The following is a 15,419-nucleotide window of genomic DNA, read 5'->3' as shown; positions in this document are numbered from 1 at the left end:
GGGGGTATTTGAACCTGAGCTTCTTCCTGCACCAGCAGGGAGAATAGATCCCACAGGCTAAATGCTGGTGTTGGCAGCAGCCACGCAAACTCCCTCTCTCTGGTGTACTCACACAGGTACAATAAAAGCTCTAATTTGCCCTGCTTCACATTTATTACTGGCGGTGATCCATGATGTGAAAGTATATCAGGTTAGCTAACAGCTGTCCTGTGCCAGTTTCCCAAACCAACTGTGGATGCAACAAAATTGAATGTGAAAGACTTCATACAGAGTTTCATGGTGCCAATTTTACACTTGTCCCTTTGAAGAACTACATTTTATGAATATATACACCAAAGGCCACATTCTGCATTACCCAAAACTGGTGAAAGGAATAAAGCTCAAGTGTGGCTTTGGTGGGCCTGTTAGTTCTGTGAATTAACCTTTCATCAAAATGGCAGTAAAAATATCTTCAGGAAACTGCTCTTCAACAAGGAGAAAGTGCTGCTGGCTACAATTCATTTATAAACCAAAGTCAAATACACAAATACACAGGAAACCTAAACTGCAGTTCATTCTTAATAATAGCTAGAAGATGGAATTGGATAATGAAAATTCAGTTACTACAGTGCAGACCCGTTAAGAGACAGAAGATTTTACAGGAAAAAAAGACACTTCTACTGCAAACAAGCTGGGATATGTTCCACACATACAGAGGTCAGCGCTCAGGTAATCAATACACAATCAAAACAATACTTTAGACAGATTTAAATCTCCTTCTTGATGTTGTATCAATGTATTTACACAGCTATAATTTAAAGTATATTATGAACACATTCAACACCAGATTGCACTAAAAGTCTTAAAACAACTTTATAAGTTATTCTATAGATGGCAACTTTGATTGGAGGATAGTTTAAAGATGCTACACACAGATTGTTTCAGGAATACAGTGTATAGATTTTTTCCTTTTTTACATCTTATGCTGCTGTAAGACACTGATTTATGCAGAAATACTGGCCCAGGAAACCAAATCCATGAGAATGACAGATCTTGTGGGGGAGAGAAAAAAAAAGTCCACCTTAGCCTGAATGCTTATATGGCTTTTAGTTATTTAATATTATTTTTTTGATATACCAGAGTATATCTTGGGCAGCCTAGGTACTGTACTCAGCTCTTCCCCAGCAGTGTTTATTTCATGCCAACATCTTTAAAAGAGACAGCAGTACTTGTGGCAGATTTGGGACTGACAAATACAGAAATTGGCTGCAGCAGCTGAGATCTGCCTCTCAAAACCTGCCTGAGCACCTAAACCCCAGCTAAACCAGACCTCCCTCTTGCCTGAAAGCTTCTCAGTTCTTCTTCTGGTGCCACTGCGAACTCGCACGGTGGCACCTAACTGAACAGGAATTTTTCTTGGAAAAAAATAAATCTGAAATAGTGTCACCTTCCAAAATGAAAAAGCCGCCTTAATGTCCTATGTTACTTTAGAGCTTAATTTATTATACATTACTTTAAGAGTCTTCATTTACAAGTGAAGTCACTTCATCTAAATACAGTTTCAACACATGGTACATAATAATATGTGATGGTTTATTGTATATGATGGTAACAAATTACTTCTATCTAGAAATTCGACAGGAATAAAATATTTTGTTTCTGGTTTCACAGGGTATAGATAGAATATCCATGGTATGTGATTGCTGAGAAGTTTTCTTCTTTGCAAAAGTATGTTAAAAGACCTCATATATATCCCATTCCATCAAAAGAATCATTAAACAGCAATAAACAGAAGCATGAGAGTTCGCAGGCTTTTCTAAAGTGAGTCAAACAGAAGTTTGTTCACTAGAGTTTCTGTCTCTGGTGAGCAGCTCACTGCAACTCCTTTAATAAGTGCATTATTTTATTTGCATGCTTTAGCTGTCTTGAAGATCTTAAATTGTTATCTTCTGAGATCCAGATGCATGCCATGTGGTGTTTGTGCAACTAAAAATGAAGGGGTCTATTCTCGTCTCGATGTGTGGGGAATCCCTGAACACCAAGAGAAGAACATATCCTTAAGGGTTAAAGGAGGGAACACATTTTTATTTGATTACAGGGCTTACGGAAGTGACTTATATTTACTACAAAGACTATAAATCAAAAGAGCTGTAGGTTTTTTTAGGATTCTGGAAACAGTTTATTTTAGGCTTCACGACGCCACCCCTCAATATACCTTTCCCTAGGAAACTACTTTCAAACTGAATTACAGAAAGTATTATTTTTGCTTGCTGTAAAACAGAGCTGCACAAACATCCTTTTCCTCCATTAAGACATTTGCAGTGGCTTGCAGTGGTGCACTACAGAACTGGGCTGGAGAGGAGGTTGGACCATAGGAGACTGTAGACCTGCTATGACTACAGCCCCCACTATATAGATCACATACTTTCTACTGCCTTAACAGCAAACATAGTTAAACACAAAGCTTGATTTGTATCACAGTATTTTTGGGGGTGAGGGGGAAGAAAAGGAAAGAAAAAAGGAAAGAAAAGCAATAACATACATAGATACTCCCCCTCCCCACAATATATTGCCTCAGTCCACCATTTACAAGTAGATCTGTGAGACAGCACTATATCCATTGCACTGTCTTCTCAGGATACTTGCAAATAAAGGTGGTATCAATTTTTTTCTAAATAATCATATCAAAACTGATAGAGACTTAAGCCATCACGATGGCTTAGTGAAACAGACAGTGCTTTCATTAATTCTGGCACTGAGAAGTGGAGAAGCAGATAGTCTCTCACCCTGTCTCATTAGAGAATTCTTTTTACAAATTTGTGATGCTGTCTCTGAAAAAAATAAATCCCATGGCCCTTTCGCAACGAAATGTCAGTTTAACATCAACTCTGAGTGGCAATTTCCTGTTAGTAAATTAAAACTGTTTAGCAATCTGTTTCACTATATTTGCCATTTAGGACAGCAAAATGGGTCTGTGAAAAGTCTTTTCTTCTGAAGACTTTATGAGTGTAACTTAATTTATCCATGTACCTGCAATTGCACCAGATTAAGCTGCTTTCCATACAGATCAACAGTAAACACAGGTTCTAATGATACAGACTTTACAAATCATTAGGACTTGACTAATACTACGCAAAATGGACACCTCAAAGCAAACTTTCTGGATCTATCCAAGACAGACATTCACTGGAGAGCAGACAGAGCAATCTTGCAGAAGCATTATCACTTACAAATCAAACTTACCTTGCATTAATGAGGTACTGTGCTAAGCTGATGTTTGCAGGGGATCCTGTGATTGTAACTTGTCGTTCTGCAGAGCCTTCTGTGGCGTTAGCAATCTTGATCTGCGCTCCTGACATCTGCCTGATTTCATTTATCTTACTGCCTTGTCTGCCAATAATGCAGCCTATTAACTGGAGCGGGACAAAGACTGAGATTAGTGCCACAGACACAAGCAAAAACCACTTAACTGCAATTTGTAGTATTGATAAAAACATGGTTATGAAAGACTCAATATCAAAATAAAAGTTTTTTGCTCTGCAGATTTGGAGGGAATAACTAGCACAGCCTATTGTCTCTATGGTCATCAAGTTTCATTGCTACATGGTTGTCAACTCAATATCAGATTATTTAGCCATCTTCTGTGGCAGAAAATGACAGCATGCCATGGTGCTGACAAATACAAAACACATCCCAGCCTGACGTGCTAGTGTCAACAGCAAGCCAAGAACAGCAGCTGGAAGTCAGGCTGGCCAAACACTTTGCACCATTCTGATACATCTGCGAGTCCGCGTCTTTGCTGGGCACACGTGGTCCCCACCTGGCCAAGTACTGCGCTTTTAAAGTCAGTGAGATTTACAGCTCTGTAACTTCAGGCAGATGCAGAGGTAGGAAAAGACTTAAATTTGTAACAGTGTAACTTAACAAATTCATATTTTGTGAATAAAACTGAGCTCGAGTTATGTGTGTGTGTCTCTAGATCCCCTTAATTTTTTTTTTTTTCAAAATTGCATTGGTGTTAACTTCAATTAATAGTGTTTTCAAGGTTGCTTAGATGCTCTTGGTGGAGTCACAAGCTTCTGGAAGCAAGACCTTGAGAAAGTATTTAGCAGCACATGTAACTGCTGCAGCTGGGGTAAGGGAGTGTGATGGGGCACCATGTCATGCCTTCTCTGGCACAGGGAGCCCCCAAAAGCACGTGGGCAACAAGCAGGCAGCTGAGGCTGAGGTGTTTTGGCTTTTGTAAGGGTGAGGATGGGACTTTTGTTTTGTGTTAAGGAAGGATGGGTGCTAAGAAACTCAGCAATGCCCCACCCAGTAGAAAATGGAAACTTTGCTCTACAGGACTGCTGACACTGGGATGATGTTGCCAGTTTGGCAGAAGGATGTGCCAAGATGCAGAGACTGCCTTGCCCTCTCACCCTTCCTGCTGCTTCAGGCCCTGACGTGTTACTGTCTCTTTTACTGTAGTACTTGGAGTATCTTGCCAGAAACAGATTCAGATTGCCCACACCTTCTCTCAAAAGAAGACACCACCTTCCCCCAGCGCAATCCTTGCTTCATGCTGAGGGACAAGCAGAAAGCCAAAGTTGGTTCCTAGGCAGCCGAAAGAGAGACTGAGCATGAGAGGAGTGCCTGCAAGGGGGAAGAACAGGGCTTCAGGAAACCCACACTGGATTTCCCATCCTGTTCAAACAGGAGGGCCTCGCTGAGCTCCCTGGCCTTATCCCACGGACATGTACTAAGTGTGTCACTGCACGTGCTGGTGCAGAGAACCTACGCAAGCTTCACCGGGAAGCCTCCAGCTTGTCTCGTCTGTGCACGAACGTGCCCATGTACGCTCACTGCCAGCAGCAAAGGGTCCCTAGGTGTCTACTTCCTTGCCTTAGTCTCACTGGCCTCCACCATCTGCAGGCCGTGAAGGTGAAGCAGGAGAGAAGAGTGCCCAGAGCACAGGTGGTGGCACCAGAGGGAGCCAGCGGTGGGGTTTGGTTTTTTGTCAAGAGTATGCCATCAGTGTGAGGAAAGCAAAGGCAGTCCTACCAGAGCATCATTGTACAGCAAGGCTGGCAGCATTAGATCCATTCTTATCTGTTAACACCTGGTGGCTGACTTCCATAATTTTGTTCCTGTGGATCATCTGCATGCCACACTGTAGCTATAATTTACCCAGACCTGGTCAGAAGCATTCACTGCTGCAGAAGCAGAATGGAGCATGGAAGGGAGAAAAACCTTGGTTTGTCTTTACTTGACTGCTAGCCAGTGTTTTTCCTCCAGATATCGGAGTGGCTTGAAATGGCCAACATGAGTGGAGGCCACCAGTATTTCCTTCTGCCACAACCAGCATCTAATGGTCTTTGCGATTATGATCTTGAAGTGACTGGTCAAGAGTCTGCATGCTGCTACTGATGATCTTACGAAGCAGTGACCAGGATTTAGGCTCTGTGAAGCAGCTGTTATGGTGCCTGCCACATCTTCAGATTCCTCTAATACTTCTCACCCAATATACAGACCTGAATATGCTTCTGGTTGCTTTAATAATGATGTCCTAAGTGTCAACAGGAAAATGTAAACTGCATCTATTTCCTCAGTCTGTGCAAAGCAGGTGGAAACCTGATAAAATTACTTGCTGTAAATAACATGCAAAAAATACAAAAACACATAATTTAGAAGAATTTCAAGTAGTCCAGTTCACAGGCATAGTTCCCACTGTGGCATTCAAAGCAGAGGAACTGCGTGGGACTGCTGGTTCTTCAGACACATTGTGAGACATAGTCTTACGTGTCTGGTTCACCACCTCCGAGAGGGCACTTGCCGGGTCACTCAAGAGGCTGCCACTTGTATGTTCTGGGGATCCTTCAGCGAGGCTTGTAATCCATATGGGTCAGTAGAAACGACTTACAGTCTCCTAGCTGATGTTGAGTCAGGTAGGGAGGACTCAAGGCTTGTCAAGGATATTGGTGATGCAAGTATATGGAAGAGAAGTTTGGTAGCCTTCAGTTTGGAGCTCTCCAAAGTCATCCTTTGTTCCTGCGACAAAGGGATGCTTGAACATGCCCTTCCAGCCGTGCCATGACCTGCAGCTTGCAAAGAATACATTTCTCCATTTGCCATGCAGGGAGAACAGTAGTGCTGGGGTGCCTGTGCTCTCTCTGGGGTGTCCTTCCCATTTTGTATTACTTAGGCTGAAATTTGTGCAGTATCTGAATATTCAAGAGCTGATGGGTTCTGGAAGAGGTTCAAGGGACTAGCTTTCATTACAAAGCTTTGACTGATCAGGCCATGGACATTTGGTTTTAGATAAAAATACCTGCCCTGCCTTGCTTTGAGACAAAGCCAGGTCAATTGCATCCAAACATGTATTTCTTTTCAAGACTGACCTTTCTAATGCTATCAGCTGCCCCCTGCCATTCTGTAGCTGGCCATTTCACATGGTTTGGCAGGGTAAGTGTGATTCAGTCCTACAAAAGTCCCTCTCCATAAAAGCAAGCTTATCCAGGCTTTGAAAGTTGCTGCCTTGACAGACATAAGTTCACTGCTGTTCCAAGCTCAATGGATGGGGCTAGGGAATGTGGAGGACAGTAAACATGTGGCTGTTTTCAAGGACTTTAGGCACGGCATTATTTTGGATGCTCACCTGCTTGCTCAACATACAGTGAGCCTTACTCTCACTTATGGAAGAATAAATCAAGAAGAAATTCTGCAGAAAAAAGTGATAAAGCCGGCCCATGTGAGAGAGTAGGTAAGCCTAGTTCAAACTATACCAAGCCTACTATGCACTATGCTATAATACATATACTATTTGTATGGATAATATACATAACACACGTGTACATAGAAAAACATGTATTTTTATATATGTATATATATGTATGTATATGCATATACAATTTATCTCTCCCAAGACTTGAGTGGAATGGCTCAGATCAGATGTGCACCCATCCCAGCAGCCTGCCACTCACTGTGGCAGTAGCACATGCTTGCAGAAAAGGATAAAAACTGTGAGGTATAAAACAAAGTCTGCACTGGTATCCCAAATTCCCACCAACAGCTTACAGGCTAACCGACAGCAACTGGTATCTCTACCTTTATGCTCAATAGTCCATGTGTCTTGCAATTTCTTTTTGATCCCATTTCTCCTTCTACCGCCCAAGAAAGGCCATAGCAGTGACCTACAGAGCTTGCTCGTGTCTTGTGTGTAAGTGTCACCGTTCGTCCTTACACCTCAAAATTTCAGCTGATGTCCCCTCCTTGGACTGTGAGCATCAGGAAAAAACTGTTCCCCTTTCACTTTCTCTACACTGCATCTGATCCATCTTTCAGATTTTCTTTTACATCTGTCAGTGTACCTCGTTTTTCCTCATGCCAAAAAAAGCCCCAAACAAACCGACCCTAAAACATGGATTCTGCTTTTTGCTTTTTTGTCATTTTACTTTGTCCTTCAGTGAAGTTCTGCTGGTAGTAACGTAAACACGATTGAATCAGGAGTCTGGGCTCTTAAAGGGAGGGACTGGAAGGTCTACTCTGATCCCCCCCTCCAAACTATTGATGCTGATAGTTTCTCCTGATATGCCATGCCATCTATAGTTCAGACCCCTCTCTTCCATTTATTTTTTCCCCATAATGCTAAATATATATATTTTTTCCTGTAATGCTAAAGCCACCGTCAGAGCTTAATAATAACAGCTTCCTGCTGGATGTTTCTTACTGGTTTGTTCCTCTATGTCCATCACACTGCATTACTTTTGTTCAGCAATGAGAGCAATTAGACTTTTAGGTTTTGGTTTATTATCCAAGTCCAATGCTGCAGAGTATCGCTTGTCACGGGAAATGGCATTGAGTTCACTTTATTTTTAAATATTGGTAAAAAAATCAGATTCCTTTCTTATAATGAATGTAGTAGTGGTAAAAAGGAAGTAGCTTCTGAAACTTGGTATCTGCTGTCTGGAGCAGAGGGGTTGATCATACCTGTCCACATGGTTCCCCTTGGTTCCCCGCTGCCACCCCAGAGCAAGTCCATTGGCTTTGACAAAGCGTCTACATCAGATGAGCAGGCAGGTGCTCATCATGAAGGAGACTCTTCAATCGCTTTTCATAAATACACAGGCTTTCTCAGTCCCAGGTTTAGTTAGAAATGCTGGGACAGAGTACTCTATAGGATGAAATAATCTCCTGAGGTATGATTACAGTTCTTTACGGACTTACTGCAGGGCCTGGAAAGAGATGCTTAAATACTCTGTGCCTCTTAAAAAACAATAACAACAACAATAATAATAAAAATAAAAAACCCCTTTGCTTTCCTTGCCCGGATAATGCAAAATCTGGACTATAATGATTTAATAGACTTTCCAAGAAGGCATACAGAAAACGACGAAAACATTTTCAGAAATGAGCCTTCTTATTACTTGTTTTGTAACCCAAACGACTCTGCAGATTTGTGTGCATTTCAATTTATTGAAGGACCAACATCAGTTCCCATCCTGTTCCCTGTAGTGAGCAGTAGGTGGTTCTGGGGGAAATTACTTTTCATGCTCAAAAGTGCCTTGTTCCACCAAAGGTCTCATTTTGCTTCTGATGGATATTAAGCTCGTGAAATCTTTCTACTGACTCTTGACCCTCAGTAGACGATTCTACTTGAGGAATCTATTGCCATTTTCTTAGCTTAACAGAAGACAAAAATTAGGCCATGGGCAAAAAATATCAAAAGTGATGAAAATTACTTTTTTAATAACACAGCCCCTTAAACATGCCTATTTGACAAAATCTGGTTAATTCTGTACTTTTGCTCTGGGCATTTTTTCTCCATTACACGGGAGGCTTTCAGCAGTAAGGCAAATGTATTGAGGTTCAGCCCACAGGTCCTTTGCCTTCAGTAGAAGTGCTTTGACTCACTCTACTGCAGGAACTTTCCCAGCATGTCTTGTGTAGATTATGAAGTCTTCACTTAACCATTGCTTTTAAACCCTCTCATACAACTGCAAAATTTTCGAGCCAGGGTTGGACTTAGCCAGCAGCTTAGTTTTATATGAACATGTTACTTCTTCTCAGGGCTTTTCTGGAAGAGGGATTTCCTGATCTGGGGCTGTAGGGAGGGTGAGGTGCACTTTTCCTGGAACACGTAGGTGGGTGGGTGCCCTTGCTGGAAGTCACAACTAGGGTCAGATGCTGTCCTAATCTTCTCCTTAAGGGTTCACGCCAATTCTCCCCCCACAAGTGATGGATTGGGGATGTTCAAAGATGAGAGCTCAATTCTCCCCGTGACCGCCAGTGGAAGAGGCAGCACCACATTGACCTCCTTGGAGCATCATCTAGAGCCAATGCTGGATGGGCATGGGCACCCCTCCACCATTTGCAGGGAGGTACTTCCTGCTCCATAAGGAAATAAAGGCAGTTCTTCAGTATACCATTTCCAACTTGGATGGATTGACATTTCTCTTTCTGTGGAGTATTGATCAGATTTATGGCTTTCTTAGAATGTTGTTGGTGTTCTCTGAGAGGGAAGCTATCTTCCTGTTACTTGCCTCTGCCCATCTCTCCCACAGATGCAAAATATGAATAATTTTTAATGAGAGAGAATTTTTAAATTATTGGTTTGTTCATTTACTCTCAGTGGCCATTTTGGAGGATTGGATCACAAAATTTTAAGGCATCTGTTATCTATGCCAAATCAGTTACAGGCAAACTATCCCTTCTGTTCCCTTCAGGACCTGCCACTGTTATGCCATCTAATTCTGGGTTTGTGTGAAATACACTTGTATTGTGTAACTTAGGCAGCAGCAGATGGCCAGGCAAGACCCCAGCAAGGACAGAAAGGCAACCATATGCCCCTATAAGATGTTTTGATGAGGAAAAGGAGATACTAGATAAGGATCAAGGTGACTTCTGAGAGAAAGACCTGGAGAAATGTGCCCTCTGTTCTCTTTTTGGGGATACCCAGAAGTCATAAGAAAACCTAAAAAGACAAATCTTCTGAATTTACCATTTGAAGAGGAAGCCTGGGCTTTTTAGCTATGGAAAATAGCTTTCTGTAAAATGCATTTCTTTGTTCTCTGATATCTCTTTGTTATTTAGCAACAAGTTAGCTGCAATTATCAGCATAGTATATGAAGAAAGCAGTATGATGTTGTTACAGTAATTATAAATAACAGGACAAAAAAAATCTGTTACTGCCTTAATGCCAGAGGGAGTGAGGAAAATTTATTTTAATATGAAGCTATGCAAATGGTAAATGGCTATTAGTATCTACTTTCCGTAGACTAGGCTAAAGGCTTACTCTCTTTATATCTGATTTTGCTCCATCAGATTCTTACTTAGGCTTTGTCTTCATGTGCTTATCATTATCTTGGTTTTTAAAAATACGTGTAGCACACACGCAGGTACACACTGACTTCTCTGGTAGCTGCAGAGCATGTAGATATTCACAAGTCTCATGTTCTTCTCATGCTTGCAGGACTCATTACACACATAGACGCACATGATGGGAAAGCTGCAGGACTCATGGTGCAGGGGATCCCTGGAGTTGGGGCAGGCAGGGGACTGGCCACGTGCAGCCTTGGGCTGTGCCACTGCCCCGTGCCAGTGCCTGCAGCTTCCTTCACCTTCAACCAGAAATGTAATCACTGTGTCACACTGACTGGCAGTCTATCAAACTGCCGGGACTAGGAGACATGCTTACTGGGACAGCAAAGTCAAATTACCAACGCAGGGTTTGCTGCTGCTCGCCTCCCTCTGCATGCAGCATCCGACTGATGGAGCATACTGGTGTCTCCTCACCCGGCTCCCTCTCTGCCCCATGTCCCTTTGTCTCCCTCTTCTCTTCATCTCTCATTCATGAGGCTGCCCAGAGAGCAGCCTTGCTGCAGGGGCAACAGGGCTGCCACAGCCTGATGGCAGCCTGGCAGGGCACTGCCCACAGCCAGGGCACAGGCAGAGCAAACACCTCGAGGAGACACATGGGGAAATAGTTTTCCCCCTTTCAAGATTCCCAAGCAGCCCCTGATGCCAGAGGGGACATGAGAGCCCTTCCTCCCCTCTGTGCCAGCACTGCAGCACTGGGTGCGTGCACACACACAGACGCAGCACATGTGGGCAGCACTAGGGGCTTTCGGTCCTTTAATGCACGCCTTGACACTGCAAACACCAGAACTCCTTTTCACCATCTGTAGAGCCCTTGCAGGCTGTTGCTACACTTAATGCCGTTTTGGCCTTGGCTTTGCTCCTTTAGCAACAACAGCGAGACATGCACTGTGCAGCCAGAAAAACCTTCTGTTGGAAACAATGTGTGGATGCATGTTTGCTTCTCAGAGGATAGTGCTGAGCTGGGGCATTTCGTACCTCCTAAGTGAGAAACCGATGGTTTTTAAAAAAATTTCTATTGCACTACAGGACACAAGGTCAACTTTCTCCTTCTCTTTCTCTGCTATGAACCCTGAAAGAAGTGAAGTCAGAAGAGTGACCTTGGATTTATATAATTGATGGCAAGAATAACATCTGGCTGACAGTGACACTAAAAAACTTGCACTCTAAGGATAAAGAGGGTGCTCCCATAAAATTCTCAACATACAATAAATTGGGTTGTAAAGAAGGTACTGATAAATCAGCAGTACATCTTTTAAGTAACAGCACGCTTCTGAAATCACAGCACTCATAGAAGATTTACCTTTGCTTCTTTGTTATTCTGGATTTTTTTTTCTTACTATAAATCATTGCCACTGAGTTTAATAGGGCTTACACAATATGGTAAGTATCTCTTAAGTAATATAATTGCTATATGTCAGCCCACTCATGCCTGAAAACTTTTTTTACTGGAGGGGAAATCTTCCATTTTCCAAATGACTCATTTGTAACGAAAACTGAAAAAAAAAAACCCCACCTGTTTGCAATGAAAGTGAATAAAAGGCATTTTTATGTGACATACACCATATCAGCTGGGCATTTGAGTAGCTGTTTTAAGATTCAGCACCACATTGCTCATGGAGACTAGATCTGCTGGTCCAGAGTTGCTGCACCAGGAATGTTTTTAGCCCTTGTTTTTCAAATAAACCCTTATCTTGCACCTTTACATAACTGAAGTAGCTTTTTTGCTCCGGAAAAATGCTGTCTTATCTAAGTGTGGGGTACAGCAGAGACCGGTACGGCACAAGCCATTTTGGTGCAGGCTCTTCACCCCCTTGGGCACAGAGGCATCCAGCCCAATGCACAGCAGACAGGGCTGTGTGTTTTTCCACCCTCTTTAACCTTTCTGCTGAGAGATGGCACCTGAGAGATGAATTTCGATAACTCATCTCAGACAACTGTATGCAGCAGGCACCCAGGCTTTAACAAAGCTGGTGAAGCACCGCAGCACTGACGCTGTTCTGCAACTAAACCAGCATCGCTGGAGACCTGACACAAGAGGGCACAGTCACTTCTGTTGCTTTTGTCCGGCATTTCACCAAGTCCTAATACCCCCTCCCCAACAGTCTAAATGCTGTACAGTTTATTCTGGGGACTAGTGTTTACAAATCAGCCAAAGCTGAGAGGTTTCCCCTCCCTCCAGTGGCGGAGGAGCGAGAGAAGAGAAAGTGATACTGGCTACTGGTCCACTTACATCATTGGGAATAGTAAGTTCATGGGAACTGGTTGGAGTAGTGGCATCCAGTCCTGTGCAGGGGACAGAGGGAAAATGTTACACCAGTTGTTTGCAAGAAGGGCAAGACACAACAAGTGATATTTTACAGAAGGAAACATACAGAAAGAAGGAAAAAAAAAAAAGAGAGTAGCAAAGAAAAATAGAGAACTCTAGCGAAAACAGAAAAGAAAGCAGGAGATGCAAAACTCAGAGGGCTGGACTAATAGTTTGAATCAACCTTTAACCCACCAAAGCAACAAATGTCACGTGAGATTCCAGAGGGTCATAAAAAACTTCTAGAAAATGAAGGTTGTCCCCTAAAAATAGTCTCTGAAGTATGTACTAAACACATCAATTGTAAAATTAATGGATGGCTGAAATCTGACCTGTCTACCAGGAGTTCTAGAATATGGAAAATACAAGTGGAAGTCAAATAAACAATTATCAGAACAAAACCCATAGATTTGAAAAATAAAATTAATAAATTAAAATAAGGATGAGGAAATTAACCTAGGAAAATGTGGGAATTATAGGTGAGATTAATTACTGAAGAAATGTTGGGAAGGGTAATTTTTGAAGGGAAATGTGCAAAATAGTCTAAGCTGCATACATTTGTTTGTAAATTGGGTGGACAAAAGGAAAATGCTCAGGAAAAATGGAATTACTGCTCTAACACACAGTAACATTACAGAAACATACGTCTCACAAATAAAACCAGGAAAAGATTAAGGAGCAGCATGTTAACGACAAGAACAAGGAAAATACAAAGCCAGGAAAGGCAATTTAGTATTATTTGTAGATATTTTATCAGATACATCATGAAGAAACAAAAGTATAGTTTGGATGTAATTTTCCTTTCTCTCCTTTTCCTTTTTTTCAGTGTTTATTATTATCTGTAAAGACATGCCAAAAATACTCATTTCCAACTAGAAAAGATGGAAAAGAAATACTCTTACAAAAATTGACTCACCGACTTTTATGTTTACATTCAATTAAGAGTTCCATATGGTTATTTTACATTAAATATAAAACAATCGAGCTGCTCACAGAATTTGATGTATGTGATAAAATGTTATTTGCCATACAAAGCATGTACCAGTACATATATACTTCTGTTTTGTGACGTTTTTAGATGCCAAGAATGTACATAGTGAAGTAAAAATGATTTATCGCAGGGTTAACTGACTTTTCACTCTTGAACCAAGAATTCAGCTTCAGCTTTAATGAGTATGGACTGGATTTGCAGTATTTAAATTTACTAAATTTCCACTGCATTTTGTAGCTATATCTGCATATCTAGTAGGAAGGGAGGCATTTGTCCCAGCAGTGATGATTATTATGAATTCAAGTTTTCCCTATGTTTGCTTCTTTTTGAACCATGTTACCAAACAGGAAATTTGACAAGATGCATGCCCAAGTACTTCACTTGTGACCAACTGGTACATACTGTATGGCCCATAATAACTTTATAAGGACTGAACAAAAGAAGCACAGGGCTTTTTCCCAATGGCACAAATGAAGCAGTTTTGATTAAATAAATGTAACAAATAAAGCACGTTTTATTAATGATGAAAGGAACTGTAACAGAGGCATGGGAGGGGAAGAACAGAGATTAATGTGTAAAATCAGAAGGACCACTGGTCATTGACCACATTTATTATTAAAATGATGTAATGACCATGGGAAATAAAGCTGTTAAGAAGAAGGACATCCCCAGGGGGTCATGGGTACGTACCAGGGAAACCAGGGGTGGTCTGCCCAAGGGGAGTAAAGGGGGGATGCTGCATAGCCAACTGGTGAAGCTTGGTCAACTGCAGGGCAGGATGGGAAATTAGAACTAACCAATCAAATGGAATTATTTCAGAGCAGAGAAACCATCTTACATGTTCTAAAACCGGATTAATTAAAATTATATTGAAAAAAAAAAAAAAAAGGTTTACTCATTCATTCTAATCTACCATAGAGAAAAAAAACCAAACTGGTTATAAATGACATCTCTACTGTTATTAAATGTAATGGCTATTGTTAATATTAACTACTTACTGTAGAATTGCATATTAAAAGAACTCAAATATATCACATGCAAAAAAAAGACCAAGATAACTGTCATTTGTTTCTGGGCCATTGTACTTTCTAGGAATTACTACACAAGGTAAGAGATGCATCTGAGCTCACACTTGGCTCTACAGTGTGTTGTTCGGGAAAGGTGTCTTTAGGGCGTGCTTTTATTGCTAACTGTAGAAAGTAAATGTTGCCCAGAACAAATAAGAGTGAGAGGAAGCAAAAGGGAGTAATTTACGTGTGCAGGACTCACGTCTGGATGAGGGATGGCGTACTGCCCCTGAATCGTGAATGCCTGAAAACAACAAGCACAGTTAAGACACAGGTCAGTCAGGTGGGACAAGCAGTGTTCCTGTTCTTATCAGAAAAGCTGCTCCGGGCTCCCCAGGTGAATGCCACCCACATCGCTTCCAACACTGAGCGATGCCTAATTGTCTTGTGCTGCTTGATAATGCTTGCCATGGGACAGAAAGATCTTAGGCTGCCTGCACATTCCTTGCAAGCAGGGGATGCCAACTGCCACTGTCCAAGCTCTGGTGACCCCCGTCCTCAGAACACCTCTTCAGCCCAGCTCTGTCTGCTGGGAGCAGAGCTGGGAACAACAGAGGGCTGAGGACCTTTGGGATGGCCCCTTCCCCTCCCTGCTGCCCCATCCACCCAGGGCCACTGACGCACACAAGGAGATACTGATGCTGGGACAGCAAGGGTGGGACAGACCTGCCTGGTGGGTGTCCTGCCCTGACATCCACCTCCTGACTGCCACGTACAG

General features: G+C 42.1%; 1 protein-coding gene across 1 annotated transcript in view; it reads right to left on the bottom strand.

The window, feature by feature from the left end:
• Window positions 1-1,551: 1,551 nt before the first annotated feature.
• LOC104467532 (poly(rC)-binding protein 3-like) overlaps window positions 1,552-15,419 on the bottom strand; it is a gene marked incomplete at its 5' end in the record, with an annotated part of 30,605 nt that continues 16,737 nt past the window's right edge. The window contains 5 exons of the mRNA XM_010081338.1: window positions 1,552-2,010; window positions 3,223-3,392; window positions 12,569-12,621; window positions 14,325-14,400; window positions 14,904-14,945. Of these exons, the coding sequence (XP_010079640.1) occupies window positions 1,914-2,010; window positions 3,223-3,392; window positions 12,569-12,621; window positions 14,325-14,400; window positions 14,904-14,945 (438 nt within the window). The remainder of the gene's footprint in view (window positions 2,011-3,222; window positions 3,393-12,568; window positions 12,622-14,324; window positions 14,401-14,903; window positions 14,946-15,419) is intronic.

This window comes from Pterocles gutturalis, unplaced genomic scaffold, assembly GCF_000699245.1.
Source record: "Pterocles gutturalis isolate BGI_N339 unplaced genomic scaffold, ASM69924v1 scaffold18719, whole genome shotgun sequence".
Classification (NCBI taxonomy): domain Eukaryota; kingdom Metazoa; phylum Chordata; class Aves; order Pterocliformes; family Pteroclidae; genus Pterocles; species Pterocles gutturalis.
Note: the sequence above shows the minus strand (reverse complement) of the source record. Positions and strands in the feature narration are given on the sequence as shown.